At 34.5% G+C, this 15413-nt stretch overlaps 1 protein-coding gene across 26 annotated transcripts in view; it reads left to right on the plus strand.

The window, feature by feature from the left end:
* The first annotated feature begins 638 nt into the window (after positions 1-638).
* Positions 639-15413, plus strand: part of Ccdc15 (coiled-coil domain containing 15) — a 96612-nt gene continuing 81837 nt past the window's right edge. For 12 of the 26 annotated variants that reach the window (XM_078047246.1, XM_040285475.2, XM_078047250.1 and 9 more), the window contains exons 1-4: positions 645-905; positions 1198-1386; positions 6538-6687; positions 7590-7781. In XM_078047246.1, coding sequence (XP_077903372.1) covers positions 1207-1386; positions 6538-6687; positions 7590-7781 — 522 coding nt within the window. In that variant the 5' untranslated portion in view covers positions 645-905; positions 1198-1206. Of the gene's footprint in view, positions 906-1197; positions 1387-2197; positions 2218-6537; positions 6688-7589; positions 7782-15413 lie in introns of those variants that run through there. The other 14 variants (XM_078047261.1, XM_078047258.1, XM_078047262.1 and 11 more) reach the window with 10 other exon arrangements.

Raw genomic sequence — 15413 nt, forward strand, 5'->3', positions numbered from 1 at the left:
CTTTCACTCCAAAGCACTCTAGAATCTGACACATTTATTAACTTTTCATGTTTATTCGGTTACTTCACTTTATTATAAATCCCCTAACAAAGGATATTTGCTTGTTTTGCTCGCTATTTATCTTCAGTGCTGAGTAGCAGTGGTATATAAAAAGCATGTAATATTTTGAATGTGAATGGGTGTCCCACAGGGTTAATGAAGTGTATATATTACACTGCATTACATTAGTGTGGAGCAGAGAGGGAGACGACTCATGAGGCTGCGATGTTCAAATACAAGAAGTATGAAACAGCTGCAAACATAATGAATTATATAAAATAATAGTATGAATTATTGTTGACTAGTCTGTTTCTCTAGGAAATCCCGCCGGGCCCTTCCATTCTTTTCCTGTACTTTCCTCAACTGCAACTGTGGCCAACCCAGTCGGTCAGATCACCAGCTCAAAGCTGCCCTTTCCTGAAAGTTTTGGAACGGTCTTAGGTCCACTGATCGGCCGCGCGTTATCTCGCGCGTTACCCAGCAACCCCACACATCTACCAGTCGTGCTTGTCAGCAGGACAGGAAGCGGAAGTGACGGACACCGGCACATGAAAACCCGCCTCTCACACCTCCCCATCCTCCGGGCGGTGACGGGAAGCCCGGAAGGGGCGGGCACAAGGCTGTGGAGCGGTGGGGAGGGGCGTCCGCCGAAAGTGGCGGTTTACTTGAGGTGGTTTCCTTAGTGTCCAGTATAGTTTGACTCTCCGGCCGAGCTCAGGACTCGTACTGCACCAGTGCTATCTGGGCTGGAGTGGGCTCCCGCGTCCTCTGAAGCAGGCTTTTATCTGTCCCAGAACTTGCGGGTTCAGCGTTTCTCTCCATATCCGGATACCGATTACGGTATTTGGACTCTGCCTCAGACCCAGGTTCTGCCCTTCCAACTCCCCGCGCTGTGTTTACTCCTAGGCACAGTCTTAAGTTCTCCGTTTTCGAACCTTGTTTCTCTTTCCTGTCATCCCCATTTCTTTCAGAAGGCAGTTTTAAAACCTTTCCTTGCGTCTTTTTCCTTCGGCTCTTTTTCTTTCAGATTTCTCTAGAATCCCTAGTTTTCTGCTCCATGCCAGGTTTCTGCTTCCTAGGGCTTCTCTCTTCCCCAGAGATCTGTGACTCATGTATTAGGAGGTTTGAGCTTTTGACGCGTTTCTTTTTTCTCATCAGAAGTCACAGATGCAAGGACGTATGGCTCCCCTCAAGAAATCTCAAAATTCCACAAAGTTACCCCTGGCTTTAAACCCCACGAAGAGCAAGGACGTGTTAGCAGTGCTGGCTGAGAGGAATCAAGCTGTAATCCCAGTTGGGGTATGGGTGGAACCTGCCTCCCCAAATAGTTTGGAAATCCCAGCATCTGTGAGTGATAGTTTGATCCAAACATGATTCCCCCTTTGTTTTTATTAGTCTTTTCTAGTTTTTGGTGCTTAAAGACGAACAGTTGGAGGATGTTGTTTCTGTTTTGTTGTAAATAGATTATATTTTTGCGTTAGGATTATAGATCAAGTATGTTTTTTGCCAAAACTTGCTGGAGCTTTAGTTGGTACAATCAAAATACTATTTAAGTAGACCTACTGTGCAGGTCATAATACATGGGACAGGATGTATATCAGTTTACTTTACAAACTTGATTGCTTGCAAAACAGTACCTATGTTTTAAAATGGAGATTCAAGTAAAAAGGAGAAAGAAATTAATTGATTGGGATTTTGAGACAGTTTTAACTATAAATTCCCTGAGAACAGGAACCTTATTTCTTGTTCCTTCCTGCTCTTGCACATAGTAGATCATGAGTGAGGAAATATGGTCTATTAGCCCTGAAAGGAGATGCATTTCAGATGAAGGAAAACTTTTGCAAAATTTACATGTCCATGTTTACATGATGGTTCTCATATAAGAAGGTTTTTTAAAAAATTGTTCTTTAGTTGTAGATGGACATAATACCTTTATTTTATTTTTTTATTTTTTATGCGTCGCTGAGGATTGGACCTACTACCTCACATGTGCTAGTAGGCAAGTGCCCTACCACTGAGCTTCAACTCCAGCCCCATAAGAAGGTTTTTGATAGTGGTTCCCCAAACTGTGCGCCTTAGCTTTTTGTTAAAATTTTATTAAGGTAAATACGAAGTTGTATTATAGTAAATCGTTATGTATCTACTTTTCCTGATGGAGTATAAGCTCCTTGTTTATAGGTAAGAAATCTTGTTTATCATTACCTCACTTTTATCTTAAATAAATATTGCCTAATAAGTATAGGCATTCAGTAAATATTTATGGAATGCACAAAATGTGTAATGATCTTCTGTATAAATAGATTGGGAACTAAACATGTACCAGAGTAATGAGGCAGGAGGGCAGGAAAAGTATGGGTGGAAAAGTATTTTCCCTTTTCACTAAAGTATGTGCACTTTATCCTAGAGGAGAAATGAGACATTTTGAAGTAAATGTTAAATGACAAAGCAAGGTAGTATATTTACTAAATTAATATTCATATGTATATGTATATGTTAACTGATTTGTTTCTACCCTATGTATTTTCTGAAAGAAATTTTAAGAGTCTCACTAGACCATGATTAAGTGCTAAGAGATGATTGAGTTTATGTGAACCAGGAAAGTTTAAAAAGACTTTGGATAATCTGGGAAGAGAGTGGGATGATTCTCCTAAGGGAAATGGGGAGAGATGGAAGTAAACAAGGTGTGTTCAGGATTCTAAGAGTTGATTCTATGGATTGACATGGAAAGTTAGGGGAATGGTGGTTGGGAGGACTATGGAAAATAAGGGTGGTGAGGAACTATAGGACATTTTGGAGAAGGGATTGACTTTATTGTTTAATATTTACAAATGAATTTCATTATCTGTGTTTTGGTTAAATTAATTTCTTCAAACTTTTAAAGATTAGGGAGAGATTGGATCCAGGGGGACAGGTTAGGATATGATTGTAACAACTTAAGCATGAAGTATACCATCAAAACTTTAAAAAAATATTTTTAAAATATTTATTTTTTAGTTATACGTGGATACAATATCTTTATTTTTATGTGGTGCTGAGGATTGAACCCAGTGCCTCATGCATACTAAGCGAGTGCTCTACCTTTGAACCACAACCCCAGTCCCCATCAAAACTTTTATAGTGCTAAGAAATAAAAAGGAAAAGCTTCAAAAAAGGATGGTTGAAATGGGGATGAAAAAAGATATATAAGAAATATCCCAGAAGAATCAGTTTTGGTGCAAGTGTCCTTCATTATTTAAGTTATTAATATAGCTTTTTAATGGCTTAGATTATGACATCTTTGTCATGTCACATGTCAGCATTATCAAACCGCCTAAAGTTTGACACCATCAAGCTCTTTTCTAGCCTTTTTTTTTTTTTTTTTGTACCAGGGATTGAACCCAGGGGCACTTAACTGCTGAGCAACGTCTGCAGCCATTTTTATTTTTTATTTTGAGATAGGATCTTGCTAAATTGTTAAGCCCAGCTTTGAACTTGTGATCCTCCTGCCTCAGTCTCCCAAGCTCCTGGGATCATAGTCGTGTGCAGCTGTGTCTGGCTTCTTTTTGTATTTTAAGAAGAGTTAAATCTTATCCTGGGTGTGGTAGTGCACACCTCTAATCCCAGCTATTTGGGAGACTGAGGCAGAAAGATTGCCAGTTCAAGACCAGTCTGGGTAACATGATGACACCCTGTCTTAAAAATTAAAAAAAGAGTTAGGTGCTGCAGCACATGCCTGCAATCCTAGTGATTCAGGATGTAAGGCAGGAGACTAAAGGAGGAGACAGAAGGCCAAGGATAGCCTCAGCAACTTAGACCCTGACTTAAAAAATTAAAAAAAAAGGGGGGGGGACTGGGGATATAGCTCAGGGATATTCCCAGGACTCCCCCAAATAATAATAATAATAATAAACAAAATAAAATACAAAATAAATGAGGGGCTGGGGATGTAGTTTAGTGGTAGAGGGCTTGCCTAGTATGTGTTAGGCCCTGGGTTTGATCTCCAGTATTGGAAAAAAAAAAATTGAATCTTAAGTTCCTACACATTAATTCAAAAATTTAAGACTGGAATATGTATAAACATGTCTTCTTTCCCTCATTTAAAAAATTCGAATCAATTTTAGCTGAAGGAAGTTTGGTCAAGTATCTAATACATCTCTTTATTACTTTAGCCTGTCTAGTTTGGGAATCCACTCTTATTTACAGAATAGCACTATTGGTTCAGAGTAGATGAAAGTAGTTACTTCTAAAACTTGTTACACTAACATCATGTCTACTCTAAAGAGGAACTCCTATTCATCCCCCCCCCAATTTTAAGGAGTCATCAGGGTTCCTAAAAATAATGCTAGAGCTTAGATCTCCATTCCCTCCCAATAATTAAATTAGCATTAAGTGACGCTGCTGTCCTATTATCATGTATGGCTATTACATTAGTATACTTTCTAGTTATCTTTTGCTGAGAATCTATTGACAAAGCAAAAATATTGTGTCAGGAATTTAGGCAGAATACAGTGGGATGGCTTGTCTCTGCTTTTCAAGTGTCTGGGGCTTCATCAGAGGTAGCTTAATTTGTCTGGGACAGCTTGACTGGGTTGTTGGTTGGATTCTTTGGTGCTTCTTCTTATGATGCTTGATAGGCTGTTGTCTAAGATGGCTTTCTTGCTCACATTCTGGCACTTAGGCCAGGATGACTAAAATGGCTGGGGGCTGGTTGTATATCTTTCTTTTTTCAGAAAGCCTATTTGGCCAGTTTGTGTTTCCTCAAGCATGGTACTCTCAGAGTAGTGAGAATTCTTATGATTCTGGTTTCTCCCAGAGTGAGCGAGCACTCCAAGAGCTTCAGGTAGAAGTTGCTTTATGACCTTGCTTGGGAAGTCACAAAGCCAACACTTCTACTTCATTCTATCATATGTTCAAGGCTGGATCAAATTTGGTGTGGCAACATACTAAACATGAGCATAAATACTAGGAGGCTTGATTTATTGAGGCTTAAATTTGTCTAGACTTGGTCTAATCTGCGTCAGTTCAGACTTTATTATGTAAATAATTCTGTTTTGGAATTATTTTACTCCGTTGTTTCTTGCTATTTGTATTGTACATTCTACTCTAATTGACCATATTCTTGTAGAATAGTTTATGGGATAGGTTTCTTGAAAACCTTAATTTTATTAAAATTCATTTTATTTTTGAGAATTTAATAGGAGCTTATAATATAAACTGAGATACTCTTTTTTAAAAAAAATATTTTATTAGTTGTTGATGGATATTGGTTTATTTATATGCGGTGCTGAGGATCGAACCCAGTGCCTCACACATGCCAGGCCAGTGCTCTACCACTGAGCCATAACCCCAACCCTTGAGATACTCTTCAGATTGAAATCACTGTGGTATAAAAAACAATAGGAAGCAGGTATCATGACGATTTAATTTAATTTGAAAATTCCTTATGAAAGAAGAACATATAGTCAGGAGAAAAGCAATACAGGATAGATAATAAAAGTTTTAAGAGTAACAGAAACTTCTAGCTCTGCTAGTAGCCAGCTATAGAATCTTGGGCTTCTGCTGAAGATTAATCATTCTGAACACCAGTGTCCTCATTTGTACCAAAGAATTACCATACTACTGAAGGTAGTGTTGAGGATAGAGTGATATGATATAAAGTGCTTGCATATAATAGATCCTTAAAACTGTTAATGGCTGTTATTTTCGTTCCTGTGGTTGTTCAGAGCACTTAGAGGAGGTGAATGCAAATCAGGAACTCAAATGTGATGAAATATTCTAGATTGCTTAGAATTATTGAGGAAGAAAGCATTTTATAAATATTTATTCAGTACCTTTATAATCAGGGCTCTATACTGTATTGTAGGGAAAACAAGTAGATATTAAATGCATTTCCTGTCCTTAAAGAGCTCATAATCTGATGGATGAGTCCATAAATGTTGAACTCAGTAAAATTAGTAAAATGAGAGATGCCATAGCATAAGAGCTCAGCGTGTTATGGGAGGTACTAGGGATGGATTTTAGATGGTCTTGAAGATTGAGCAGGCCCTTTACTAGGTGGGTATGAAAATAAGAACATACTATGTTAAAAATGGAGAATAATTCTGAGTATGAAGGAGTTTTACAGTAGGATATATCTGGTGAGATCTGAGCAGTCTGGTGTATCAGTACCATTTACTCCATTTAGAAAATGTATTACAGGAGTGGGTTTAAATTGGTTCATTAAGAATCAATAAAATGTGGGGAAAAAAGAATGTGGACATTTTTATTTTCAGTTTAATAAATAATTAAAATTTGAGTACTTACGAATTCTAATTTTTAGTTTATGATTTGGTTTAAGTACCTGGTATTCACTATGTAGATCATTATCTCTGAACACTCATAATTTTCTTACTCTTCTGGTAATTTTGGGTTATAGAACTGAATTATTTTTTCCAGGATTATATCCTGACTTCTTTGTGTTTGCAACAGCCCTAATGGACAAAACTTCTGATAGGCAAATTAATTCTTTTATCTTTGAAGACTTCAGCACATATGATTGAAGAAGAACTAAAGGAACAACTACGAAAAAAACAAGAAGCTTTGAGACATTTTCAGAGACAAGTCAAACACCGAGTCAATCAACAAATTAGACTGAAAAAACAGCAACAGCTTCAGAAGTCTTTTGAAGCAGTAAGTTCAAAAGTGAACCTGGGGGCTGGGGTTGTGGCTCAGCGTTAGAGCATTCGCCTAGCATGTGGGAGGCCCTGAGTTCCATCCTCAGCACCACATAAAAATAAATAAATAAAGATATTGTGTCCAACTACAACTAAAAAATAAATATTGAAAAAAATGTGGATGGGAGGGGAGGGGAGGAGAAGAGGGGATAGGAAGAGCAGCAGAATAAAATAGACATTATTATTGCTGTATGTATATGGGTGACTGTATGACCAATGTGATTCTGCAACCTGTACAATCAGAAAAATAAGAAATTATACCCCATTTGATTCATATGTATGAACTGTCAAGATCATTGAACTGTCATGTATAACTAATAAAAAAAAATTAAAAGTGAACCTGAATAATGATTGAGTGCAAAGTATGTATACTGTAAGATAAACTATTAGGCAGTAACAGTATCACTTTCTTTTAATTTCATGCTTTATATAATCTGATTTTCTAGTGAGTACACAAGGTTTTTATATAGAGAAATCATGTTTTATTGCTGTGTGTTCTGATGTGTTCTTTGCTTTCATTAAATAGTTAAAAACAATGTCAATGGGGCCGGAGTTTTGGCTCAGTGGTAGAGCACTTACCTATCGTGTGAGGCACTGTGTTTGATCCCTGGTATCACATAAAAAATAAACAAATAAAATAAAAACAAATTAAAAAAACAGAATAAATATCTATAAAATATGGATATGATGCTTCTCTTACAAGATTGTGTGAGAAATAAGTGAAATAATATAAATGTTATTAATACAAACAGGTAACTGGTAAAAGTTAGTTCCTTTGCCAGCTAATTTCTCCCAACCATTATTTGATTACACTGGATTGGAGTGGCATCTCATATCCCTCCTTTTTCTTTTGTGTAGGCAGAAAAAGAAGGTTCTATAGCCATGCAATCTTCAGATCCAGCACACTTCACTCCTAAAGGGACAAGTATTTTTCCAAGCAATTTGAATGCTGCAATTGGAAGTTCTGGGTTACCTGCTTCCCAGATGTTTGGGAGTGCAATAAAAGATGGAGAGAATCAGAATGAATTATTCCAACAACAAGCCCAAGCTGTAAGTGCATACTTGTTTTATCTTATATTTGATTTTTCCCCATCCTCTAAACTAAAAATATGACATTGATAGAATATGAAATAGGGATATATTCAACTTTACTTTTTATCACTTTCTTTTTTACTCTTTGTAAAAATAGAGACCAGTGGAATAATGCTTATTTTTATATGTATTTTTCTAATTTACATTTTGGTTTATTTTGTATGACTTAGAATCATCTAAAGAAAGGTGCTCAAGTATTAGAATTCAAAATTCATTAGAAAGAGCTTCAGGCCAAAGAACAGATTTTCTCAATTATAATGAAATTATATTCTGCTTAAGTTACATTGTAGCATACAGACAGAAGTGATTCTTACCTTTGTTGCAAAGATATTCAGTTCTTCTATAGAGTATTTCATTTAGTACTTTGTATGTTTTTTCTTTTCTGTCTTGTTACCTTAATAAATGGATCTATGGTTGTAGGTAAAGTAATAATATAGGAGTGCCTAAACATATCCAGAATTTTTGTAAAATATGTACTTTTTATTTAATAACTCATTTTATATACCTAATTAAGAATTATGACTAGATTCATGTATTCAAATACTTGACTTCTAGACAGCTCCTTCCTTAGTGTACCTGAGCTTTTGTTCATTTGGTATGTTCTTCACCTCTACTTTGGAAGTTGTTCTTCATCTTATTAAAAAAGTACTTTCCTGGGACTGGGGATGTGGCTCAAGTGGTAGCGTGCTTGCCTAGCATGCGTGAGGCACTGGGTTTGATTCTCAGCACCCCATAAAAATAAAGATTGTGTCCACCTAAAACTAAAAAATAAATATTAAAAAAACAAAGTACTTTCCTAAGGATAGTGAGAGGAGGAGAAAAAATGTGGAAATGACTCTGAGAATAAAAGTTGTATTACTACCTAAGTTAATGTACTTAGTCATAATCTGATTGGGCTGTTAGTATAAATAGGAAAGCTTTAGAGGTATATGAAATGTTGAAATTTTGTTTTTAAATTTCCTTTATCTAAAACGAACTTTTTGTTTGGTTTGTAGTAATAATTTTCATAATCATTTTTTCTCTTTTAATATTATGAACAATTTGGCAAAAATTTATTGAGCCAGGCACTGTATAAAATACAGGAATAGAACATTTACTCAGACACCTTCAGTCTTTGCTTTTGTGGTACTTATGGCTATGGACTGCATTTGTTTAAAGCATGGATTGAACACATTAGTCAGCATGTATTTGAATGCATTATACTTATTAAGCATTGTGGGGATACTAATGAAATGTGAAATGGAACCTTCCGTGGACTTATATTTCCAGGTAGGTATACAAAGCTAATAGTCCCTAGTCTATTAAATAATATTATGGACCTATTTCCTGTATCTGGCAATTAAGTTTTGCCATGAGAGTTAAGAAATATTTAAATTCTGAGGAAATAATAGGGGAAGAATTTATGAAATAAATGGATGGGGTTGTATATTTTGAATTGGTAAGCTGAATTGATAAGAGAATTTTGAAATGAGAGAAACAGTTAAAGACTTAGAATCTGCAGTGTGGTTGGTATATTTGTGAAGAAAAGAAAAAGGCTTTCTAGTTGATAGTTTATAAAGAACCAGAAAATGAAGTTAGATGAGTAAGAAAAATCAGGTTATAAAAAGCACTGAATATTACAAAATTTTAAAAACTTTTTATGCCTTGTTTTAATTTTTTTTTCTTGGAAGAAGATGAATTTTCTAAAGAATATTTAGTGACTTAACTATTTTGGGCATGTGAACTTTTACCCATACAATTTAACAATAGATGCTTTTTAATCTTGCTTTTTTTGTTGCAGTTTTAATCCACTAGATGTCACTATGAAGCTAGGCAATAAAACTGTCAGACTCTAAATCCCTAGTTAACTAGAACTGATTAAGCGCATGGTGAACATAATTCATTTTCTAAATGTTAGTGGACTTTCCAGTTTCCTAGTATCTTGGAACTACAGAAGCAGAATCTTGAATTGGAAGTGGCTTTTTTTTTTTTAACTTTATTATTTATTTATTTATTATTTGTATGTGATGCTGAGGATCGAACCCAGGGCCTTGTGCGTGCAAGACGAGCGCTCTACTGCTGAACCACAACCCCAGCCCTGGAAGTGTTTTAAAGTTCATCTGGCATATGAAATATTTAAGGACAAATTGATTTGTCTTCTGAAGTATACTTCAGAATAATATAAGAGTGAGCCAGAGAAGGAAGTTTATGGATAAATAGTATTAATACTGGGTAATATAGTCTTCTTTTTATTTCTGTTTAAAGTTTTCCATATGTTTAAAGTTATTTAAGCTTTTAATTAAATGTTAAAAAAAGATATTGGTCTGGGTGTGGTGGCACACATCTATAATCCTAGTGATTTGGGAGGCTGAGGCAGAAAGGTTGCCAGTTCAGGGGCAGTCTTAGCAACTTATCAAGAGTGTGTTCAAAGAATAAAAAGGGATGGGGATACAGCTAATTGGTAAAGTGTTCCTGGGTTCATTCTTTATTATTCCCCTGCCCCCCAAAAAGATATCTGATTCAGTTTTTCTCTCTGTAAAGAGTTCTTTTATATCATCGTGTGTGTGTGTGTGTGTGTATTTATATATATCAATGATATATATCAGTGATATATATCAATCTAATTTCTGCTAAAACACTTCTATTGGATATCCTACTACTTTTTCAGAATGTTCACTTTATTTTTAGAATACTTGGAATTATTATAGCTGTTTTTTCAATATAATGGTCAAAAATTTCCTATCACTTTTTTTGAATAAAAAAAATTTTTTAGTTGTTGATGGACCTGTATTTTATTTATTTATATGTGGTGCTAAGAATTGAACCCAGTGCCTCATATATGCTAAGCAAGCACTCTGCCACTGAGCTACAACCTCAGCCCTTTGTATCACTTTTATTTGTTGGTTTTAGTTTTGCCCTCTCAAATAATAAAAAATAAAATACTTTCTAAAAGGACTTCAAGTATTTAATTATAGTTATCATTTTTCTTCTTTTGGATTTCTACATTCTTAAAGCCTTTTGATTTTTTTTTTTCTAAATGCTGCTTATGGCCCCCAAATCTGAACATAGTCTTATTATTTCAGATGTGGTTTGGCCAGAATCTCTTAATACTTAGTATTACCTACTTATTCAAAGATCAGATACAATTAGGCCCCTAAAATTAGGAGCTAGAGTCATAGAACTGGAAGAAATTTCAGCTCATCACATAAAATAGAACCAGCCATTTCTTTTGTTAGAACTGATATCTATCCTTAGGAGTTGAGTTTCTATGGTGTCCCTTGATTACTTCATTTTGGTGGGAAAGTGAAGAATAACTTAGCAGTTTCATTCTTACTATATAATATTTTTAAAATTTATAGACTATTAAGTTCACCACTGTTTCTTTCCTTGTAAGGTTAACTTGGCTTTCTATTTGTTTCTCACTGAACCTTTTATGCTCTTGTTTTTATTTTTACTCTCATTACAGTGCTAGTTTTCCAACTTTTTAAAAATACCTTGGGAAAATTATTTTCTGTGAAGTTAAAGTTTAAATGACATGAAACAACCAGCTAAATTTTCCTCTCTTCTACTATTGAAAAAATTAGTTTTTCAATTAAACTCTTTTGGCTGCAAGAATTTAGGCTAACCAAGCAAGGGGAAGTTTATTTTAAGCACCAGGGGTTAATAAAGTCAGAATCCAAATCTTATACCTATCCCTAGTCCTTTCAAGAGTGTATAACTTGAAAGTTTTTCTGGATTTAAGGTAGTTCCAATAGCCCCAAGAGTGTGGGATCTTTGAGCTTCACACTAGTATTTAATTGTTAACTTGAATCAGTTGATCCTATCCTTCCTTCTTTTTTCAGTATTGAGGGTTTTTCCCAGGACATGGGGTTCCAGTGCTAAAATTGGAACAGTTCCAGGCAAACCAGGATAGGCAAACCTAGGTCATCTTATTTCTACACTTGTGCTTCTCTTATTAACTTATTTTTCTTCTATTAACTTGTGTTCACTTATTATAGCTTTGTAATTTTGGCACACTTGAGGCTACTTTCATGTCTTTTCTCCAGTATAGGATTTAGGGCCTTTTAGGCTCAGGACCTATCTCTGATTTTTCTCAGAATATTTGCTAGTTCATTATCTCTGATAAGGTATCTTTATTGTCCAGTTTGCCTTTTTTGCGTTAGATCTAGGTTACTGGCCATCCTGTAGATTGTTAGTGACAATTACAAAAGAAAGCTAATGCAACTGATGCATTGCATGGGGGTTTATGGACTATAATAAAGGGCTTTTGTAAGTTTTAACTCTAGTATTTTTTGACCACTGTAAAAAAAAAAAATTTTTTTTTTTTTTTAAACAGGGATTGAACTCAAGGGCACTCAATCACTGAGCCACATCCCCAGCCTGATTTTTATATTTTTTATTTAGAGATAGGGTCTCACTGAGTTGCTTAGCACTTTGCTTTTTTTTTTTTTTTTTTTTTTCCTGAGGCTGGCTTTGAACTTGAAATCCTTCTGCCTCAGCCTCCCAAGCTGCTGGGATTATAGGCATGCACCACTGTGCCAGCACTGAAAAGTCTGAACATTTAAAAATCAGTATGATATAATTTGCAAAAAAGCTACATTGTACTTGAATAGAATTCAATTTTGGGTAGATCTTAGCTGTGCTTTATTCCCATGACCTGTGTAGTTTATGTAGTTACATAAATTCCACCTTTCTAAATCTTATTTGGCTAAAAAAATGCATGAACATTAGAAAGAACTGAAAAAATAAGAACAATGAAAAGAGTCATAGTAGATTATCTGTCATATTTTATCTTGTGTACTTGCCTGATATTTTAAATTTTAACATAAAATTTTATTTGCTTTAGATTTTAAGATTTAAATCTTGAAATTTGCTTATATAGTAAAATTTTTGTTTATCAGATAAAAGTCCCTTTGCTCATTGTTGAAATTATGTTTCTGTGAGTGGTTCAGACCTTTTGTTGTAAATGTATAAGACATTGCCTCAAGACCTGTATTTATTTGCTAACATCACTGATGTTGTTGCTAATCTAATCAGAAAAATCTAGGCACAGTGTTGCCAAAGGCTGTCTGTCCCTCTATTAGGGTTTGTGGGGGTGACAGTTTTCCTTAGAAGGTACTATGATTAATTATCTAATATATCTGGGATATTGTCTTTAAGGGTCAGTATGAGCCAAGTTTTGTTGGCAAGGATTCTTCCTACTGGATGGAAGAAAATACAGGCATGTGTTCTCTAGAATATTCCTGAGGTCTGAAATAATTGCATTTATATATGCATTATGAAAGCCCAAAATGATTCTACATGCTTATGTTGTTCATGGAGAGGTAGCTTTTTGTGGGAAATTGTAAAGGAATCTTTTTTTAAATTTTATGTTTTGTTAAAATTATATATGCATATAGTTTAAGCAAGTAAAAGAAGTAGATATGTACAATGTTTACAGTTTAAAAACAAATGTCTTTCACATTTTATCATTCCCTCCTCAAAAGGGAATGTTGTTGTTGTCGTATCATTTGGTATTAACTTTGATATTTCTAAGTAAGATGCTTGTGATGTTCTTTCTTGATTTTTAAAAACAGTTCAGGCATTTATATTGGTGTCTCTGAAATACGAAGATTTGGCTCTTTCTATCCCCTCTTGTTATTACACATATACCTTTTCCACCTTCACCCTCTCTTTATAGTTATGTAGTAATTTTGCTTAGATTGATATTCCACATTTGCATTGTTATGACTATGTAAACAGTACAGTTGAGCTAGGTAGTAAACTGTGATTACTTTTCCTTCTGTATATGGCTTTTTGCTTTATTTGGAGTTATATTGATTTTTGATTTGCTAGATTTTCTATGCAGTTTTGAATGACTTATCTCTATAAGGGAATCTTTAAAGTTTTGGTCAGATTTAGTGCTAATCTTTGTTAAACCATTAAATTCCACTGTCACAGATGTGGGATACCTATAAAAACTTAAATTGAGTAGTAACAAATATATTACTTATGGTAACTTTTGAACTAAAAATTATGAATTTAGAGTTCTATTATTTTGAGAAAAGTAATAAGTGAATGACTACCACGTTTGAAAATAGGTATGTGAAATATATTTATGTGTATATACACACAGACACATCAATATAAGCTCTAAATATGGATTTCCAGTCTATTTTTTAAAATATATTTTTTAGTTATAGTTGAACATAATACCTTTATTTATTTACTTATTTTTATGTGATGTTGAAGATGGAACCTAGGGCCTCACACATGCTATGTGAGTGCTCTACCACTGAGCTACAACCCCAGCCCCTTCTGGTCTATTTTAATGTACTTGTGTCAGATTCATTGGAATAGTTGCAAAACTGAAAACTTGTGACTTAGTGGGTTAATAACAATGGCTATAAGAGAATGAATAGTGTGTCTGAGGTTCTAGTATTAAAAAGACTTAATTAAATTTTATTTTTTGAATGTTCATATACCCATAGCATGTGCCCATAATACACATGTATTTTTAAACATACACTTATAAATATATGTTGCATGAATTAATATATAAACCACACAAACAATTAAGCATGTAGGATTAGCATCTTGCAGTGAGAGAGGTATACTTATTTTCTTGTTCATTTTATTTAGCACATAATTTTGCATAATTTTATAGTAATATCTCTTTATTGTTTCATTATAATTTTACATAATGGTGAGATTCATTGTGACATTCATACATGCACATAATTTGTTCCATTTCATTTTCTAATACTTCCCCTTTCCTTTTCCTCCTCTCTCCTCTGATTCCCTTTGTGTACTCTACTGGTCTCCCTTCTATTTGTTTGTTTTTAAAAATTGATACATTATCATTATAAAAAAGGTATGATTCTTTATGATATATTCACATATATATATAGCATAATTTGGTCAATTTATTTCCCCAGTACCTTCCCTTTTCTTCCTTTCTTCCCTCCTCCCTCAATCCCCTTCCTTTACTCTACTAGTCTCCCATCTATTTTTGAGAGATCCCTTTTTTAATTTCTTTTTTCTCTTTAGCTTCCACATAGAAGAGAAAAATTTTGACCCTAAACTTTGAATCTGACTTATTTCACTGAGCATGATGTTCTCCAACTTTATCCAAATTCTGGAAATTGATATAATATATTCTTTATGGCTGAGCAGAACTCCATGGTGTATTGTACCACATTTTCTTTATCCATTCATTTATTGATGGACACATTTGGTTCTGTAACTTGGCTATTGTAAACTGCATTGCTACAAACATGTATCACTATAGTATACTGATTTTAGTTCTTTTGGACAAATGCCAAGGAGTGGAATAGCTTTTTATTAATTCTTATTAATATTAATTTTGATTCTTGCTATATTAGTTACATTTCTGGTAGCTTCTGTAATAAAATCACCACAAATGTAATGGCTTAAAATGATGGAAATGCATTTTCCTACAGTTCTAGAGGCCAGAAGTTGAAAATCAGTTTCAGTGAACCAAAGTCAAGGCATCAATAGGGCCATGCTTCCTCTATAGGCTTTAGGGGAAAATTTGTTTCTTTTGTCTTTTCCACCTTTAATTCTGCTGGCATTCCTTTACTTGTGGCCACATCATATCAATGTTTGCCT

This window comes from Ictidomys tridecemlineatus, chromosome 4, assembly GCF_052094955.1.
Source record: "Ictidomys tridecemlineatus isolate mIctTri1 chromosome 4, mIctTri1.hap1, whole genome shotgun sequence".
Lineage (NCBI taxonomy): Eukaryota > Metazoa > Chordata > Mammalia > Rodentia > Sciuridae > Ictidomys > Ictidomys tridecemlineatus.